The sequence below is a fragment of the Corylus avellana genome, chromosome 10, assembly GCF_965113065.1.
Source record: "Corylus avellana chromosome 10, dhCorAvel1.hap1.2, whole genome shotgun sequence".
In the NCBI taxonomy this organism is placed as follows: Eukaryota; Viridiplantae; Streptophyta; class Magnoliopsida; order Fagales; family Betulaceae; genus Corylus; species Corylus avellana.
This window is the reverse complement of record NC_142499.1, coordinates 13,524,139-13,544,967: the sequence shown is the minus strand read 5'-3', so window position 1 is coordinate 13,544,967 and position 20,829 is coordinate 13,524,139. Positions and strand designations below refer to the sequence as shown.

The 20,829-nt window shown below is 38.4% G+C and overlaps 1 protein-coding gene across 1 annotated transcript; it reads left to right on the top strand.

The window, feature by feature from the left end:
* The first annotated feature begins 2,669 nt into the window (after nt 1–2,669).
* Nucleotides 2,670–19,091, top strand: CAT2 (cationic amino acid transporter 2). The gene is made up of 14 exons (XM_059606284.2): nt 2,670–3,213; nt 3,874–4,075; nt 4,400–4,484; nt 11,091–11,231; nt 11,360–11,478; nt 11,589–11,685; nt 12,644–12,816; nt 12,928–12,994; nt 14,693–14,851; nt 15,369–15,642; nt 16,208–16,316; nt 16,893–17,005; nt 17,993–18,068; nt 18,708–19,091. The coding sequence occupies exons 1-14, from the start codon at nt 3,051–3,053 to the stop codon at nt 18,862–18,864; spliced, it is 1,935 nt and encodes a 644-aa protein (XP_059462267.2). The 5' UTR covers nt 2,670–3,050; the 3' UTR covers nt 18,865–19,091.
* Nucleotides 19,092–20,829: the final 1,738 nt, after the last annotated feature.

Sequence of the window (20,829 nt, the reverse complement as noted above, 5' to 3'; positions counted from 1 at the left end):
TTGTTAACGTAATTTGACCTTGTGCATTATATGTATAATAATAATACAAATAGAACAAAAGAATTTAATATGCAATTTCGTGTCTGCCATTAGAGCATGTTTGTTTATCACAGCTTTCTGTACGTTTGAATATAATTGCGTGTGTACGTACCATTCAAACTGGCATCACTGACTTTTGGCAATATTGATTTTTGTACTTCCTTTTGGCAACTTTTAAGGACTTCTTCTAATCTTAATGGATGCATAATTAAACATATAACTGTACTAGATTATTATGTTTGAGAAAGCTAGAGAAAAAATTAGGGATGAGTTAGGGAAGAATCAGAAAATTGCTCTTGGGTTAAAAAATGGGATCAATATCCACATTATTTCAAGAAAATTGTAGATTTGAAATTTAGCCTTTTTAGGCATTAAAACACTTGAAAAATGCCACCTGCTAAACATGTGGTATGTACAGTTGAGAATTGAGTATATTTTTATCAGGTTCTTACTCTATATTATAAAAAAAAAGCTTTGAACCAAATACTATCTTTTAGTTTTCTAAGTGTTTCCACAAAAGTGAAAATTCTTTCTGGCTGCCTCAATAAAATGCCACATTTGTAACATATGACATTTTCAAACGTTTTAATGCCTAAACAGTCTAAATTTCAGTACTTTAAGAATATACAATTCTCTTAAAATTGTAGACAATCCTCTAAAAAAAAGGGGAGTTTTATCTTTGGTACATATGTAATGCATATAAAACTAGCGGATCCAAATGTTATTAGGTGCATAAAACAATTATCAAATACAAACAAGAGAGAAGGCAAGAGAAAGAGCAAGATGTGAATAATTAATTTGTCGTTTAATCCATAAATAAATTGAGTAGTGAAGTTATTGAGGGAAAAAGAAAAGTCAAAAAAACTACTTGGGACCACGTGACCACTTGACCCACTACCTGGTTTATAATTCTAATGGGATATCATTAGCAATTTGGAAACCTTCACCACAACATCCCTTCATATTACAAACACTAGAAAGGTGCCCCTCAATGCATTATAATAATAAAAATGGGTCATCTTTGTTAATTATTATGTTTAAGAATTATTGCCCTCGGATCTCGATCCCCATACTAGATTCTCTCTACAACTTTCTTTTATAGATAACTTTGAAAGGAGGAGTAATATTGTAAATCTGGTCATTTAATTTTAATATTAAAATAATATTATTTATCATTTTATACTAAATAGATTTTTTTTTTTTTTTTTGACATGTCCACATAAAGAAAGGGGAATGAGAGATTCGAACTAGTGACCTCTGCTTTATTAGGAGTAGTCCATAGCCGATTGAACTACCCGTTGAAGACACATTAAATGAATACTCTCAATTTCAAATAGAATGCATAAAATCCTATTCCGACAACTTTAGGCCATGATAGAGCATATTTAATGGTAGTTATTATTTAAAAACAAAAAAGTAAAATAAAATTTTGTGGTTTATTTGATTTACAATTAATTCCATGTGATATCAAAGAGTAGTGCTAGACCTACAAACAAATTTTACATAAAAACTTTAACTGATGTGGCATAAAATGATTAGGTTTTTTAAAATTTAAACTTATCTTATATCCAATCATATTGTGCCGACATTCATGGATATCAAAATAAACTTAAAGGTTCTTAAAGTATGTCAAAAAAATAATTTACCTTCAAGTATCACAATTTTATTAACTCTAACGGGCACACTCTAAGGAGTAAATTGTTTTTGTTTTTTGTTTTTTTGTTTTTTTTTTCATACTTAGAGACTTTTAAGTTCATTTTAATACTACGGGAAGTTAATTGCAAATAAGATAAACTATGAGACTATTTTTCACTTTTTCCTATTATTTTAGCTACTTAAAACACTTACTTTTTATTTTTTATTTTTAACTACTACATTTTCAATACAAATTGCAACACATTATTTATTCTACTATCTACTTTCTTAATTATTATTTTTCAAAGTGCTAAAAGAGAGAGAAAAGAAGAAAAAAACCAATAATAAACATAAGGTAAATCATTACTCTCAATATAATAGGAGAAACGATATTTTTCATTCTATTTTTAATAATTTTTTAATCACCTTTATTGTGAATAAATAAATTTACTATTAAATTTGTATGAAGCCCGCATGAATTCACAAATCTAATCTTAGATTGGATAAAAGGAAAAAAAAATTAACATGAATCATTTCTTAAAGTAAAAAAAAAAAAAAAACAAGAAAAAAAGACTTATATTAGTTAAATATAGTTAATACGAGAGCAATAGATATTCTGGTTTTAGGTTAAATCCAAGTCATCGCAAGGTGGATTTTCTTAGTCTTAAAATAGAACATAACGGTAACTAAAATTTCTACAGCATCAATTATAGATTTATAGGAATCCGGTCGCAGAGCATGTTTTTCTTTTGTTGTCGGCCAGACTAGGACAATTAAATTAATTAAAATCTATAATCTATTGATCACGAAAACCGGCTGAATTGGTAACTAATTATTATTATTATTATTATTTCCGCAATCAATGAAAAATAGAGAATAATTGTGGGCCCCACCCACCCACTATCCCCCATTTCCTCCACACGCCCTTCGTTGCTTGCACCTTTTTCTATGCGTACGGAGCAAATGAGCATACAGACAAAAGAAGATCATATAAAAAGACTCCTCCACCTCACCCTCCATCATTCATCCGAGATTCCTAGGTTTTCTTCTTGCGAAATTATTGATCCAAGGGAAAGGGAAGACACCGCTTTCCTTGGCCTTCCCTTTATCTTCTCAGCAAAATCCCAGCAGGGGAAAAAGGGGGAAAGAGAATTTTTCGTTCTCTTTTCTCTCTCTTTCTTTGAGAATCTGCCCGCCTCCCTTTGATATTCCAAGTTGTTTTGGGAATCTGGGGCAGGATTTTGTGCAGGGAATGCGGGTAGGTTCAGCTTAGATTTTCTTTGCTTGTGTATAGATCTTTAGGACCACAAAGTCCTGGTTGTGGACTTCTTGTTGTTGTTATTGGCTTTACTTGGAGAAGGTTGGTGATTTCTGAGATGGGTTTCTTGGTTGATTCACAAGAGGGGTCTGGAAAGGGAGGTGGTTCATATGGTGGTGTTAGGAGTTTGATTAGGAGGAAGCAGGTGGATTCTGTTCGTGTCAAGAAACGGGGTCAACAGTTGGCCAAGGAATTGTCTGTTCTCCATTTAATTGCAATTGGTAAAGTTTTTGCTCTCTTTTTTTTCCCCATATTCTTAACTTTTTTGATCGGATGTTCGTGTTTTGACTTTTTTATTTTTTTTTGCATTTTGGGGCGTCTCTGTTCATGGGTTTGGAATATCTTACGTATTTTATCGTCTTTCTGATTTCTTTGCTTGTATTCTGTCATGGTTTTTAATATGTGTTGTATATATATATATAATTCTTGTTGAAGTTTTACCCTAGTTTTTTTTTTTTGGAATTTCATTTCCTTGGTGTCTATAGTTTTTAAATTATAAGTATTTCAGCAAGCTCAATCTTCATCCTTTATTAGTTCAATCTTGTACTTAAAACTCAGCTTTATATCTAATATGTGGTTCTCTAATGAATTTTTTTAACGGATTTCTTTTTTCTTTTTCTCTTTAATTGATGGTAGTGGCCTTGTGTGGATCAATATTTTAACCATATTTTCGCGATCCTATTATGCTAAAGACTAGAAATTTTGATGTTCACTATTGTTTTATAAGGTTGTATGCTGCCAAATATTTGTGCAACTGAATTCCTTGTTATGTTCTCTTTAAGATGGTGAACTCCTATTTAATCCACCTTTTTTAGAGTGTAATTTAACATTTCATTGTTTTGTTCATAGCTTACTATTGAATTCTTATACAATATTATTAGGAGTTGGCTCAACAATTGGAGCTGGAGTCTATATTCTTGTGGGAACTGTTGCTAGAGAGCATTCTGGACCAGCGCTTGCCATTTCCTTTCTAATAGCTGGAATAGCAGCTGCTCTTTCAGCCTTTTGCTATGCAGAGCTTGCAAGTCGTTGTCCATCTGCTGGGAGTGCCTATCACTATTCATACATATGTGTTGGAGAAGGGTATTTCTTACAGCTTAAATCATTTAAGTGGTGTTTTGTTATCATTTTGAAGGTTCCTCTCTCGCATTTCTTGCAAATGAATGAAAAAATATATATTCATTCCATTTTATATTGTGATAAAAGTTTTACCAGATAGTTTCCTCGGTAAAAAATTTCAGTCTTGAAACTTTAATATTTTTAAAAATTGGTTTCTGAGAATAGACATCTGGAGTTGTTGGTTCCTCGTTTGATTACATGATTTGTGTAAATAAGTTTTCTCTACATGAGAATTTTGACATGCCTTCAGTTGGTGATTTTGGTACTTTGTACTGTCATTGTGCGCAGTGTTGCTTGGTTGGTTGGTTGGGCCTTGATACTGGAATATACAATAGGTGGCGCAGCTGTTGCTCGTGGCATATCCCCAAATCTGGTGCATTAAATTTCTTTCTCTTTAATGTATTTCATTCTCAACTTGTGGTTATTTTTAGTAGTTTCTACTAAGCTGAAATTGGCTCGTTTGCATTTATATTCTAGTATTCTTCAGTGTAACTCCAGATTTAGATTAATCTGTTCTCTATGTGACTTTGTTATTTGCTTTTCTTTAATAAGTAATCGAAATATCAATAAAAGTGTAAGACAGGAAGTATATAAGAGAAGCCACATAGCTAGTATGGGCAAAAAGAACAAGAGAATCATGATTGTTATTAGGCCAAAATAACAAGCCTAATTGTTATTTACTACCAGCACCGTTAACGATTCCAGTAGCCATGTAGGCAACTTTTCTGAGTTGCTAGGCAATCAGTAGTTACGGGCAATAAAAACACAGAGAATGAACTGAGAGAGAGAGAGAGAGTTTTGCTTCGAGAGAGAGAGAGTTCAGTTAGGTTAGCAAGATAGTTTTCTGCCCTAGCGGCGGCGCTAGGCGCTGTGCGCTAGGCTCTGGTGAGCCGCTATGGAACGGCGCTTCTCCATAGAAGCGAAATCCTTCTACCTGTCAGCGAGGGAAGGGTGTCCTGATCTTCGGTTGGAGGAGAAGAGAAAAGGGTTCGTAGGGGTAATTTTCGTGAGTCATTCTTGTGCTTCATGGTTGGTGGATATGGTCGAGGAGGCGAGTCAATCTCTGCTGAAGGTTGATATTGCCAAGTCATACCGCGAGGGCGATAAGGCTTTGATGGTGCATGGGGGTGTCAATAAGGCAGGTAGCTTCCTGGAGGTGGCCGTTTTTGCTGAGGGAGGTCGTAAAGGAATCATTTGGCTACCTGCGGGCCGTGGAGGGAGGGGATGGCGTCGGTTTGCAAATGAGTTGCGGAGGTTGTTGGGTCCTCCAGCCCCTACGCACCCTGTTCCGGGAACGCAGCTCAAGCTTGGTTTGGGAGAATCCATCTCTGGATGTCACCCTGGGCGCTCCTTTGCGGAGGTTCTTCGTCTGACGGCTGGTTCTGAGGAGCCTTCCGTCGGGAGGAGGGTAAGATCTTCGCAACTCATTGATCTTTTCCCGGTGAAGGCCTATTTCGAGTCCGGGTACGGTGAGTTTGAGTCGCGGGTGATGGTGGATTGTTTGGAGTTGGAGTCGCCGGATTCTGCTTATCCTGTTACAGGTTCTATCCCGGCGGCGGATCATTCGAAGAAGAAGAAGAAGGAAAATAAGATGTTGCTAGGTTTTTTACGTCCTGCTTTGGGCCGGGTCCTAGCTGGGTTAATTAAAGGGCTTTTATTTGGGCTGGGTGTTCGCGAGTTTGGGTCTTTCCTTAAGCCCAAACATACTGGGTACCTCAAGACAGTTTTGCGCAGGGGTATGAAGCGTCGTGTTAAAGGTTTGCCCAAGCCTCAACAGCGTGGACCTGCCGCCAGGAGAGTTCGATTCTCCGGCCGATCGTAGTGAGGCGTGCGTTTCTGAGGTTTTTGCGCCGTTCGCCGATGGTCTCGCCGGGGTGTCCAGCGATGATTCCGAGCTTGCGTTGGTGGGGTTGTCGATGGTGAAGGTGCATCAGGAGTCAACTCTACAGGTTTGTGCGTCGGGGTCTGTGTCTCTTGAATCGGCGACGGTCCCTGTTTTTCCGACGGAGGCTGCTCTGCTGCCGGAGAATACCCAGAAATGGTTGTTAACTCCGGTGAGTACCCATGTCTCTCCTTTGCCTCCGGTGGTGGTTTCTGCTCCTCCGGTGGGAGCTGGTGCTGTTCCGGTGAAGGAGGTTGAACCCGTTAAGACTGCTCCGGCGAAAGGGTTGCTTCGTCGGGGGTTTTTAGGGTCTAGAAATGCCTCTTCTTCCTCTCTGCCTGGGATGAAGGAGGGTTCATCGTCGGTAAAGGGCTCTAAGGTTGTAGTCGAAGATTCACAGACCTGTTCTTTTTCGGAAAAGCATGCGGCTGAGCTGGGTTTGAGATTAAGCGAACCTTTTCCTCGAATGTCGGAGAATGGTGCTCCGATTTACTCCTCTGTTTCCAAATCTCAAATAGGGTATGCCCGGAGGGTGAAGGAGAAGCTTGCTAAGCAGTTGCAGAAGAATAAGGAGCTGTTTGTCGAGGTTGTAGCAGAACCCTCCGAGAAGGGGGTGGGGAATGATTCGGAGGTGGCTATAGATGCGGTGAATTTCGCCTCTAGTGTGGGTCTATCTAATGGTGAAGGAGGTGATGAGAAAAGTCTTTTGCATCTCTTTTCGAATATTGAAGCGGAGCGGGAGGCCTTTACCCCTAAGGCAAAAGGAAAGCGGGAAATCAAGAATTTAGAATGCTCCATCAATTATGAGGCTAGAGAGAGACTTTCTCCTAAGCGGTACTATCGTCGTCGGGGTTGTGTTGGGACTAAAAATGCATTCTCCTTTCCTCCAGAGGTGCATTAGGGGTTTGGTATTTTTTTAGGGCTGGTGGTGGATTTGTGGGCTTCAGTCTTTGGGTTTTTTGGGTGCTTTGCTTTGGTGTTTCGTTTGGTTGTGGTTCTAGTTGGGTTGGGTTTTTTTTGGGGTTTGTGGTTTGGGTTTTTTTGGGCTACCTATGTATACTCTCGTGTACTTAGAGGCGCTTTGCGCTTTTTTTTTATATATACAATTTACTTATCAAAAAAAAAAAAAAGTAGTTACGGGCAATGTGTACATGAAAATCACTTGAATCATAGCAGTATAAAATGTGGAAAATGATGCCATTGATGTTCTTTTCTATATCAAGGGAAGCAAAAAAAATTATGCTTGAAACTAGTGAAGTTTATTTGTATTATTATATCTATTCGTATGGCTAGATTTATAATATTAGATGTATACTCAAACATTCATTGTGCATTTTAGTTGGGGTTGCCAATTTTTGACACGACCCACGAACCCAATACGAAATTAGAGGGTTAGGGTTTAGCATAAACGGGTTTAGGTCACAAGCGGGCCGACCTCGCTTGACCTTTTTAATAAACGGGTCAATCATGGGTCAAAGCACTTGACTTGTTGGTTGACCTGACTTACCCGTTTAATTTAAATTAGTCGAATTTACATCACAGGATAAGGTTAAACTCATCCTAAACTAGAAAACCCATAATGTTCTTCTCAGTCTCTCGACTCTCGGTCTCTCCCGCCCACTCTCTCGCTCTTTGTCGTCACTCTCCCTCTATGTCGCCATGAATCACCGTGAAGGTCATTAGCCACATGCCCAAAGCTCCCATCTGGACGAGGATAATGGATAATCAAGAAGGCCCACCTATGGTACCCCCATGAGGACGAGGATAATGGATTATCAAAAAGTTTATGCTTTCTTCATATATATGCGGCATTTTAATTTTCCATAAAGAACCTGATTAAATTTCATGTTTGCGGTAGTTGTGATATTCATTGATTTGAGACGAAGATTTTGGTGAAATTCAGGCAAATATGTGATGTCCAAATTATAATGCTTAATGAATAGGTCAAAGGGGTGGTAAGATTATCTGAGTCTGAGAGTCTGCACGCTCAGCGGAGGCGCGTGCAGGCACGTTTCCGCTAGTCTGTTCCCGAAGTTGTGGGATGAGCTTGGTTTGGTTTGGATGGAGCGACAATTTACTGTGGAAGCTAAATCGTTCTCCTTTTCGGCAAACGTAGGTAAGTCTAAGTTGTGATTGGAGGAAAGGAGAAAAGGGTTCGTTGGATCTTTAGATCTGAGTCTCCAGTGCTCGGATTGGCTGGCGGACGCAGTGGAAGCGGCATTACGATCTCCAGGGAAGGAGGAGTTTGCCAAATCCTATAGGGAGAAAGGGAAGGCCTTGAAGGTCCATAAGGGTTTCAAATAAGGCGGGCCGTTTCTTAGTGGCCGCTGTATTTGCTGAGGGTGCTCGGAGAGGAGGGATTTGTTTCCCTGAGGGTCATGAAGGAGGGGGTTGGCGTCGCATCGTGTGTGAGTTGCGGAAGATCTTGGTTTTCCTAGCAGTAGAGGAGAGGCCGTCGGTCTATGATGTTTACTCCGAGGGGGGTGTCTTGGGTTCAGATCGTTCTTACGCAGCTGTGGCTTCCTCGAAGTCGGGTAGTTCGAAACAGCAGCCACTTTTTGACTGCCATTTGGACTTGTTCCCCGCGGCGTCTTGGTCCAAGCCGGTTAGCGGTGGGGAGGTGAGTTCGCCGGTGAATTGTTTTGAGTTCAAGATGGGCGGATGTGGTCATTCTAGTCCAATCTGCGATGGAGGGCGATCAGGTCTTGGGGGTGGCGACTTTCCTTGGACGAAGGGCGCTAGGGTTTCTCGTCTCTGGAAGAAGCTTCTTGAGAGGCTTGGGTTGGTCCTGGACCGGGTTTGTTCCAGGATGGGCTTGAAGCCCAAACTTCTTATTGGGTTTAGATTGAGGGCTGGTCGCAAGTCCGCTTCTAGGCCCCGTGTGAAGCCTTGCGCTGGGCTGTCGGGTTCTGTAGCGGGTCTTGGGTCAGCCCACTCGGAGCCTTTTTCGGGGGATTTGGAGCCGCCATATAAGTCTCCTTCGAGCCAGATTGTTGAGTCTTTGCCGGCGAGTTCTCCTGGGTTGGTTTCTGGGTCTGCAGCGCCAACGGGTTTTGGGTTTGCAACGCCGGTGTCTTCTCCGGCGATTCCTTCATCTTTAGAGGTTCTTTTTGGGTTTGCTGCGCCGCTGCCTTCCGAACCTAGGTCTGCATCTTCTCCGGTGGGTTCTCTAAGCATGGAGAGTGCGGACCCAGGGCAAATGGAGGTCGCGGTGGATTTTGTTTCCCTAGCAATGGAGAAACCCTCTGTTAAGACTGATCGGAAACCCTCTCTGGCAAAAGGTATGCTTGGCCGGGGGTTTTTTGGGTCGAGATCTGTGACTCCTCCTCTGTCTAAGATGTAGGAGGTGTCTCGTCGACCCTGGTTGGTTCAGGATCTAGATCAGAACCAGCTTCTGCTTTGGCTCAACCTCTTGATTCTAGTCTCTATTTGGTTCCCAGTTCGAATTCCTTGTCGGCGTTGGAGTTTCCGAAGACTACCGGGATTGAACAGGTACATTTAGTGGATACCTCTGTCCCTTCACATTCTTTTTCTTTGATACCCGTGGCTGCCCATTCGTTAGAGGCGCTAGCATTGGGAGATAGATTACGCTCAATTTCTGGGTTATCGGATAATGGCACTCCCATAGTTCCTAACAAGCTGATGTTAAGCTACTACCGGAGAGCTAAGAAAGAATGAGGAAGCCGGGTGAATGATTCTCTTCTTCTTGAGACGGTGGAATCCCTTAGTGCTCCGTTGGTACAATATCATGCCGACCCAGTCGCTGGGTTCGCTGCTTACAATGCTCAAGTGAAGCCTGTTCCTAAGAACACTAATCCGATGAGGGGCATAAGTCTGATGGAGAAAGGGAATTTTGTTCCGAAAGTGGAGGTTGCACAACCTAGGACCAAAGGCACTTCTGACACCATAACTGTTGAAAATGGTTTGACCAAACCCCAAAAGTGGCTGATTGAGTGGATGAGGGCAGGTGTAAAGGACGATGATCTGCATATGGCGAGCTTGAAGGTCATGGAGGAGGATTTTCGTCGGGCAAATAAGGTAGCACGCAATGGGAAGCTATCCCCCTATCTTCCTAATCAGGGGCTGGATGGCGATGAAGATGATCGGAAGTTGGTGTTGCTGAATGAGGTGAAAGAGAATTTCCTTCGGGAAATAAAGGTCGCGCAGCCTAGGGCTAAGGGCAAGAGAGAGCTGTTAAATTTAGATAGCTCTATTAATTACGGCATTGGTAGCACGTCTCCTCGGAGAAGGAAGGGCAAGACTATTGGGATGTAACGATTCGTGTGGTTTTTAAGGGCTTTGGGCTTCTTTGGGTTTTTGTTTTTGAGGGTTTTTGGGTGGATTTGTTGGGGTTCTTTTGTGGGTGAGCTTCGGCTTTCTCTTTTCTTTTTCTAGTTAGGCGTTTCCACTTGTATACTTCCAGTGTATGTTGGGGCGCCTTACGCTTTTAATAAAACTTCTTATTACTTATAAAAAAAAAACAGGTCAAAGGGGTATGTCGTGCCAACCTGTTTATTAAATGTGTCGTGTTAAGATTGAAGGGTTTGACTCATTTAGTTAAATGAGTTGTGTTAAGGTTGACCCTTAACAGGTTGGTGGGTCAACCCGAACCCGACACACCAACTTGTTTTGTCAACCCTAAATTTCTAGCATCATGAGCCTAGTTGAGATTTCTGAAGTCTTGAAAATCCAAACTCTTAAGCATGTGCAAATTGCTTGACATGAAATACTTACAAAATGAATGAGCCCCTACAAGATTCACCAAATATAATGTTATTTTGATTTATCATTTTAAATGCACATTAGAATGATAGTTGGCAGTTGCTTTTTGTCTATATGGTCGGGTGGTCGATCAAGTATACCACTATGAGAAGACATACATGTAATGATGCTTTAGTCTTTTCTTCTTTTTTCCCCTTGTTTCTCTTTTTCAGAATTTCAGGATTTCAGGATATCACTTGCTTGTATGAAAATTATTTATGGCAAGAATTGGAGGATATTCCTTTGTTTCTTTTTTACATTTTAGTTACAAAGTACACAAGATTAGCCTGCTTAATTGTTGACCATGAATATTTTATTGTCTCGTTCTTTTTCTAGGCGTTGTTTTTTGGAGGTGGGGATAATTTGCCTGCTTTCTTAGCCCGTCAACATATTCCTGGGCTTGATATTGTGGTTGACCCGTGTGCAGCAGTTCTAGTATTTATTGTTACTGCTCTATTATGTGCCGGAATCAAGGAGGTATGTATATATATCTTGTTCTGATTCTTTTCTGTTGTTCCTATGTATTAAAATGTTCCAAACAGATTTCCTCTCATTCGAAAAGTATTTTCTTTGTCATCTTTAATTTGAATACTTAAATTTTGCAGAGCACACGGGCACAAGTTATTGTCACTACAGCAAATGTATGTGCCATGACTTTTGTCATAATAGCCGGTGCCTATTTAGGATTCAAGTCTGGATGGCCTGGATATGAACTTCCAACAGGGTACTTCCTCTCCCTGCATGTATATTCACTCTGATTTGATTCTCTCCTCCCCACCCACCCACCCCCACCCCCCCCCCCCCACTTTCTCACCCAATCGGTTGCTCTGATAGGTATTTTCCCTTTGGGGTCGATGGGATGCTTGCTGGTTCTGCGACGGTCTTCTTTGCATACATAGGTTTTGATTCAGTTGCCAGCACTGCCGAGGAGGTAGACATGGATTGCTGTTTTTTGTAATTTGTTGTGTTGTTTGTGATGCAGTCAGTACATAGAGTAATGTGCTCTGATACCAAATTAATGCTAGATCTCTAGAGATTCAGCACTATATTTCATGTTTAAGGATTTAGGGATTGTTGCATTACCAAAACGATTGTATTTTGAAGGAATTTAAGGGCCATTTGGCATAAAAACAATGAATTGAAGGATAAAAAGAGAAGAAACAACCTGGGAAATCACACCTAGGAAGGAGAAGGAAATCACATCATCAGCTTAAGAAAACTGCTAGAATTTTATTAAATTCAATCTCTGAATTTGCCCGACAAGGGTAGGTACACGAAGTGGCTTTGTCTTGGGGGGTTTCTCGTCATAAAAAAATAATAATAATAAAAAAAATAAAAACCAAGGTTATTCCTAATCCTTTTTTTTTTTTTTTTTTTTTTTTTTTTTTTAACTATGACTAGGATTTCTAAGTATGAAAGAGAAGGATAAATTAAACCAAGTTAAGAAATGATTAAAACAATATAGAAAATTACTTATCAAAAAAACAATATAGAAAATGACTCCAAAACATAAAATAAGACTTATGGGCCTCTTTTACAGCCCTTTCCAGAAATCTAGGAATCACTAGATCATTGCCACTTTGGTAAAACTTTCATAAAACTGAATTAGGAGCAACATATCCTAGACAAACAACAAAATAAGACTTGATTCAACTAGGACTACCTAAGCAAGGTCCAAGAGAGCTCTCCGACTACTGAATTTGCAAATTAAGGCTTGAACATTGGAACCAGCTTTACCTTGCTGCTTGTAAGTCTTTACATGGGCTGTCTGTGAAGTTCCCTGTCAATTTGCTTAGGTTTATGTGATTATAGAAATGACATCTGTATAGGGATTTAATTGCTTAAGGGGAAATTTGAGCTTTACATTCAACTCATCATTGACTCAACAGGTGAAGAATCCTCAACGAGATTTGCCAATTGGGATAGGTGCTGCATTGTTTCTTTGTTGTGCATTATATATGATGGTCTCTGTCATAATTGTTGGTTTAGTACCTTATTATGCAATGGATCGTGACACACCCATCTCCTCTGCCTTTGCTAGTCATGGGATGCAATGGGCAGCGTAAGTGTATAATTTTGTTTAAATTTCTTGGTGCATTCAATTCACAATAAATTTTGTCTAGTAAATTGTATGTTGCAGCTTGAAAATCATTATTTTTGCTTGTGATTGCAGTTACATAATAACTATTGGCACTATCACTGCTCTCTGCTCAACATTGATGGGTTCCATTCTTCCTCAGGTATGTAAATTAAACCATCTTGGTGTCTTCTATATAGTATCAGAGATTTTCAATTGACTGTATTTATAATTGACATGGCTGGTACCTATCAAGAAAAGAAAAAAAAAATAATAATAATTGACATGACTGATTTTTTGGGGCATATTGGAAATAATCCAACATTATAGTTGGAATTAAGATCTAGAACTTGTTTTGGGTGGATCATGAAGTATTTAATGTAATTTTTATCCATGTTCTGGATTCTTCACATTCTAGATCCCTAGTACAAGTAATTGAAAACTTGTAACCATAATTTCTTGTAATCAGAGTATGTAACACAACATGGTTATGGATATGGATATGGATATGTATTAGACATTCTTACTGTCAACTCAGCAATATTGCACGCCTGACAAAGGATGTACATACATTGTATTGTTTCCACCTCCACTTAAACTTGAGGTTAAGAAGAAAACGCCAACAAGTTTAAACCTGATTTAGGAAGAAATTTTATGATATTAATGATGTGCACCGATGCCAATGAATCGTTAGTTATGGGTGTGATGTCAGTCATAGTGCTGGTCAAGTAACCAAGATCTTGTTTCTCTTATTTTTATTTTTTTGACTTGTAAGTTGCATGTGCACTCACTGGAGCACGACCCCATTCTCTACCTATAAGAGTGCATTTGAGTCAGAGCCCATTGGGTAGCTAACTGACCGATTGTTACCAATATATAGGTGCATAATGTGCATTGTTGTGTGGAACTTTGGTGACATTGAAAAAATTGCATGTGTATTACATGTGATAAATAATCTTTTTAAAAGTGAGGGGGCTAAGCTACCTGCCATGATGTATTTCTTCTGCCTATTCCGGATGATTTTGCCCTGAAGAGTCTGATTAATTCAGAATTATATCCAATGGTTATTACAGGATCAGTAAATTTCTTCATGGTATATTTCTAATTGTGATCGTGATTGCAGCTGCATAAGCCTGATAAAGCCGCATCTGTTTTCATTGTTTTGTTTCATATTTATATTCTTATTTTGTAGAAACAATTGGCACAAAATCAACGAAATATTTTTACTATAAATAAAAAAAATAAATAAAAAAACATTTTCTCAATTGTGGAACCCACCAAAAACACTTCTCAACTTTATATCACATTAAAAAAAAAATCAAATAAAAACGCAGAAATCTATTTTCAAAACCATCAACAAATATACCCAATAATACAAGGTATCATCTCATAATTAGTAAAATTTGGAATTTTTATTTTTTGGTGTGAATGAATATACTCATGTATATTGCGGACCTCTGCACATTTCTTATTCTTTAAAGCTATATAGCATACACATTGAAAAACGTATGAATTCAGTTGTCTACTATCTGGAATCTAAGCAAAATACAGTTATCTCGTGTGGGTCAAAGTGAATGAGTAGGTTAGATTTAATGCATGACAGTTAGTATGAACAAAAAGTTTCAGAGAATAAGAGTTTGTTTTGGAAGAAATTTCAATGATATGCTATGAAGAAATTATTGCATCCCTTTCTTTCAATTTCTTGTATTTCTTGTGTATTTTACTCTTAAGATCCACCTAGTATGGGTTGTACTCCTTTCTGCTGGTTTATGTTCAAAACATTTTGTTGCTTCTCACAAATGAGGATTTCTTTCTCCTCCAGCCAGCTGAGATATGTCTTTCATCTTTCTGTGTTTCGCAGCCACGGATTCTGTTGGCTATGTCTAGAGATGGATTGTTGCCGAAATTTTTCTCAGATGTTAACCAACACACTCAAGTTCCTCTGAAGAGCACAATAGTGACTGGGATTGGTTCTGCAATCTTGGCATTCTTTATGGATGTTTCGGAGTTGGCAGGGATGGTGAGTTAGCTTTTGCTGCAACTAGGATCTAATGGTGTTGTATGGTGGGTGTGATGACCTCTTATCCTAATATGAACTTCAAATTAGTGATGAACGTCTAATTAAGTTCTCTGTCTTTGTTGTTTACTCAATCGGGTCTATGTGCTTCAGGGTGGAACCATTCACTGATTATAACTGCCTAACGTTTAATCTGTATATTACTGGCCATCTCTAGAATATGGATCATGTTCTTGTTGAAATCAAATATTACATTTCTTGGAGGGCCAAAACGATGGTAATGGTTCAAGCAACTTTTTTTGTTGTTGTTTTTTGCTGCCCCAGGGGAACAGTATACAGCCTAGATCAATCTAATACAACTTAGAGCATCCTTTCCTAGGCTGGCCCCCCATTGACTGGACTTGCTGGGCTCCTGCTATTAGTCGAAGAATGGAAAATCTGGAAATGCTTACCATTCTTAAGCATGATAATGATGATTCTATTCTATGTTGAGTTGTTGATACCTGTCTTTGATGTGCAGGTCAGCGTGGGTACACTTCTTGCATTCACCATGGTAGCAATATCCGTATTGATACTCAGATATGTTCCACCAGACGAGGTGCCATTGCCTTCGTCTCTTCGGGATTCAATTGATTCATTGTCATTGCAATATGGTAAGAGTACCCAGGATATTAATGGAGAAGACTCTAAGGTTAATGTTGGCACCTCTAAGGATAGTGCTGTACCTTTACTTGTCAAGGAGGATGCATCTGCTGAATTTCCTCTTATTGCAAAACAGCTGTTTCTAGGCAACTGTATGTGACCTGCTCTCAGTTCTTACTTAAGCATTCTCTTTGTCATATGCAATGCATCTTTTCCGTAAGTTGACACCCTATCGTCCCCTGTCAATCTTTGGCATCTGTTGAAGCCAGCCAGAAATCCATTAGTCTGAAAAATACACTCTAATCTTTTCAAGTTTGAATATTCCTGCATCTGTTTTTATTTAAATGATCAGTATTCCATGTTTCGTTGTAGTAATGAGAGCTTATGCACCTGGTTTGTTTAATTAACATTTTGGATGCACTTCTCTTGCTTTTGGAAGCAAAATTTATTCTCTCTTGTTCTCTATCACAAGTACTTTATGAGATGAAAATTAAAAAGATTATGAAGCCATTTTGCAGAGTATGTCATCTATATGGCTTTATGAACTCGATCCATATTAAATGAATAGAAAAACACTTTTGTTAATTAAATTACTGGGTGAGCCTGACTAGTAGACACATATCTGTAGTGGAACCCACATAATGTTATTGCCTTACTTTCTGTCATCTAGAAGCTGCCTTAGTGCTTATTTTTTCTCCTATGCATCAATTGTTGCAGATACATTAAATGAAGAAAGTAGGCGGAAAATTGCTGGTTGGACCATAATGTTCACATGTGCTGGGGTTTTTCTCCTTACATATGCAGCTTCAAATTTGGCTCTTCCCAGGTGGGTTTAGCTCCAGATAATCTTAGTACATTAGCTGCACTGACAACAAAATTCTGTGGGTACAGAATCGAATTCCCTGATGCTTCCTGTAGATGTGAAATCTAGAGAAAATGGTCTACTCTCTGTCAAGATGATACCATTTTCTAGATATTTAAGCTATTGGGCTCCAGCACTTCTTTCATATATGGGTCAAAGACATGAACTTTTTAAATCATGGGAAGGTCTTAGGATTTTAATGCATGATCTCCTATTCTCCTGCTTTATGATTAGATACCAGGTGTCCAAAAAACTTGAACTATTAGGAAATGGTAATTTTTAGCAATTTAATGCAAGATTTCTCAATGATTGTGTGTGTGTGTGAGAGAGAGAGAGAGAGAGAGAGAGAGAGGGAGAGATCAATGAAGTTTAAGTCTGATACATACAAATAAAAAAAGAAAATAATTGTTTTGCATTTATGCTGATGACAATTATCTTCCCCTTTTCCACCCCCACTTTTCTTCATAAACATCTTGTATGTGGTCCAGGTTTTATTTGTATTTTGTTAGTCATTTACAGCATTGTTTTTTTGAATAGCAGATCCCTTCGCTTCACAGTATGTGGAGTTGGTGGTATTCTTCTTCTATCCGGACTGGTTGTGTTGACCTGTATAGATCAGGATGATGCGAGGCACAGCTTTGGGCATGCAGGAGGTATGCTTACCATTACAACTTGTGCAGTCGATAACTTGACAAAGTTAATCTGAAAGAATGTCTTGACATTTCAGAATGTATTAACTATTGATGTTGCGCACAAAATGGTATAATATGTGTCTCAAATATGTGACTTCTCTTAGTCTATTAGACATTTATCCCTAATATAGTAGGAAATGGGACAAATTGAAGAACTTTAGCTAGGATCCTGTGTCGGATGTCATGGAAAGACACTAATACACATTGGAATACACATTTCAGGCTTTAAAGCAAGGCCTACACTGAGATGCTGAGTCTTATTTCAAATCTAATTCTTTGATTTGGTTTACTATTGATTTACCAAGCATGCATGTGGGGCTGATGTGTTAAGCTTTTGGTTAAGTTACAGTTTGTCCCCCTGCCACCCCATTCTCAAATTGACCTCTTAACTACAACGGGGACCTATAAACTATGACAACCCGTTTGATAAAACATGATTTAAAAATTTTTCTTTTAAAAACTGAAAACCCACAACAAAGCGGATTGTCACATAAACTACAACAATCTTTCAAGTTGCCCCATGTGTAAAAATTGATCGTTATTTGGGATGGAGTTAGCACGTTCCTTGCAAATGCGTTTGAGTTACCAAATTATCTTTAAAAAAGAAACTGATTTAAAGATAACACAAGGTGGCTGTGGGGTACTCGCTCTGAATAGATAGGGGTGGTGCGTGGCCACCCTTCTGAACAGATAGGGGGTGATTGCGTGGCTATCCCTATGAACAGATCGGGTGGCCGTGTGACCAAACCCTCTAAATAGGTGAGGGGTCGCTGTGCAACGACCCCCTCCAAACAGGTAGGGGTAGCTGCATGACCAACCCTTTTTTACTGTAATCTACCGTAAGCTTTTTAAAATCATTCAGTAAGTTGCACCAAATGTAGAATGTTGTTTAGGGGCTATTGTTTTTCCTCTTTTACTTTGGTGATGATATAATGATCTCTTTTTCAGGTTTTCTTTGCCCATTTGTGCCGCTGCTACCTATTGCTTGCATTCTCATCAATGTTTACTTGCTGCTTAATCTTGGGTGAGTAGCTGGTCAACGTACACCATCAAGTTCTCTTTTAGTAGGTTTTCTCTATCGTCGATTTATTTTGACTCTGTTGAGAATGAGGTGAATTCATGCTGAAACTGTTTTAAAGATTTTATTGGTAGCAAAATAAAGCAAATTGAAGAAAGTGGATTCACTTTTTTCAGATAGGGAGGGCACTTCCCAGGGACAAATTGCTCTCTTAGTCTTACTGATCTCACAACATCAATGATGTTCTCTCTTTTTTTGCAATATATAATTCTATATTGAAACAAGTGAAACCCCATGTGTGGTTGATAGGAATTCTCTCGTTATGACCTATAGCAGACTAATGTAGAATGAGTGGAAATATTACAAAATCCACCCATTATGTAATTGTAGTTCTTACCCCGTTCTTACCTTCTTATTGAACAAATAAAGCATTAGATTAAGTTAGTTTTATGATGAAGTGTTCAAATGCTATAATATTGCATTTGAATCAGTCAAAATAATTAAATAAAGAAAAGCAATAAGGATAACAAGAGCAAGAAGTAATGGAAGGCTCATTTGTGTTTGCACATGTAGCATAGAGCCTAATGACTGAACCATCGTATTATGTTTCCCCTTCTAATGTTTATTATGATCCTGTTTTGTCAGAGCTGCCACCTGGGCCCGTGTTTCTGTGTGGTTGATAATTGGAGTGCTTGTTTATGTGTTTTACGGCCGAACACACAGCACGCTGCGGGATGCAATCTATGTGCCAGCTGCTCACGCTGATGAAATCTATCGTAGCCCAGTGAGCGGTTCAGTTTAATCTCTGCGAAGAGAATGCCTTTTCAGCCCATGTATCATTTATGTTATGTAATAGAAAAAACCTTTGTTATATCTTAAAAAGTCTTAGGCAATTCTTTTCCTTCTCTTTGTTCATTGTTCATTGTTCATTGTTTGTAATATTATTGAGGCAATGATTGAGATATCAGCCCTCGGTTTGTATAATAGGCTTGTTCAGACATTGTAAATAGTTTGCAAATGAAGCCCCATATGAAGTACAAAATTGCATGGAAATCCCCTCCCCCCCCCACCCAAAAAATATATATATATATATATATATATATAAACCCTCTCTCTCTCTCTCTCTCTCTCCAAAAGATGAAAAGATGGAAGGGGGAAAAAAGGATGGGGGCTTAGAAGAATGAATACTTCTAATTTGATCCTAGTGTCGGTATATTTGTGTGAAGTGAGACCTAATGCTCTACAAACAGGGTATATGGGCGCTACTTTTCATTTTTTCTCTAAGCTTATGGGCGCTACTTTGTATGAAGTGGACAATTATTTTTATAAACGGTGGCGAAGCTACTAGCTAGGATTTTGTTTTTGGAAGGGTCGGACTAATAAATAACAAAATAATAAAATTTAAGTGTCTATTAAAACAATGTTTCAAACAAGATTCTTTATGTGTTAATATCGTTTTAAAACTACCAAGGGGTGTACAGAGAGTTTATGTTGTCTACTTGGTTATAGCTATAGGATCAAGATTTCTGACAATGTTAAAGAAATTTCCTGATCAGCAATTTTAAAATCTAGGTCGTTTGTTAAATAACTTTTCATTAGCTTTGTCAATGCTTCAGCACATATCAAAAATAAATAAGAGGAGATTGGGTCTTGATAAGCGCCGAATATTGCACATTCAAGCCCCTTAACTCGTATATGTTAATTCATTAGCATTTTTATTTGTTTGATTTTGTGTTGTTTTAATGTTTTAAGGTTTTAAATAAAGATGCAATAAATTCCATTGATTTTGGGATTAAAACACACTTTGAGAGACTTAGAAAATGTGGAACCAATCATAATAGAGGACCTATATGAAGTAGTTAAGTTTAATCAAATCAATGAAATGATTAAATCGGAATTTCTCTAATAGGAGTTAAAATCGGATTGGATTAAATTTTAGATTCTGCATACGTCTCAGTATTTTGACCATAACATTCAGCTCAAATATCGGATTAAGGTGAAATTAGTGGCAATGGAAAACTAACTCAAAATGATACAAATCATTAGGAAATAATATTTTCCTAATTCAGACGTTTGCTATGCCAAAATCGTCTCGCAATACAAGAATGCAAATCTGGACGAATCCTATTTCAATTTGTACTTGGATTGCTTCCTAATTTGACTAGGAGATTGAAGTACGATTTTTCTGGGATTCCTAGGGTTCTAGGACTTTTTTGCTCCCTATAAATAGACCCCTAAGCTTGAAGGGAAGGTGTGCTTAGTTTTACATAGAAAATATCTTCTTGGAGGCTTGAAGAGAGGATGAACATGGCAGGAGGCCATCCCAGCACCACCATGAGCAGTTAAACTCGTAATAGGGTGTTGATGTAGCCTTTTTCAAGTAACAATGGTTTAATTGTATTGTAATTTTGGATTTTCTATATACATGACGGTTGTATAACTGTGATAATTAATTTTAATGCTTATATTCAATCATTATGAAATTCTTATCTTGTCTTAGAAAGATTTTTATATTGATTGAACTCAATCCTTCATATTTTTTGTGATTATATGAATGACTATTATACAACAATTTTAATTGACATATGATCAATAGGATTTGATAAGTCATGCCTAGGGAAGATGAATCTGTCTACACCCTAGTTTAGTGTAATCTAAGTAGACTATTCGTACTAACCTAAGATGAGTTATACTTATCCATTAATTGTGTGTAACTTATTACGATATTTGATAGTCCATACCTAGGAAAGACGGACCATACTGCGTC

Excerpts from the sequence above, each read along its gene's own strand:
- CAT2 (XM_059606284.2), top strand. The coding sequence starts at position 3,051 with ATGGGTTTCTTGGTTGATTCACAAGAGGGGTCTGGAAAGGGAGGTGGT. Across the intron at positions 11,232-11,359 it reads TATGTGCCGGAATCAAGGAG|AGCACACGGGCACAAGTTAT; the intron begins GTATGTATATAT and ends TAAATTTTGCAG. Across the intron at positions 17,006-17,992 it reads CAGCTTTGGGCATGCAGGAG|GTTTTCTTTGCCCATTTGTG; the intron begins GTATGCTTACCA and ends TCTCTTTTTCAG.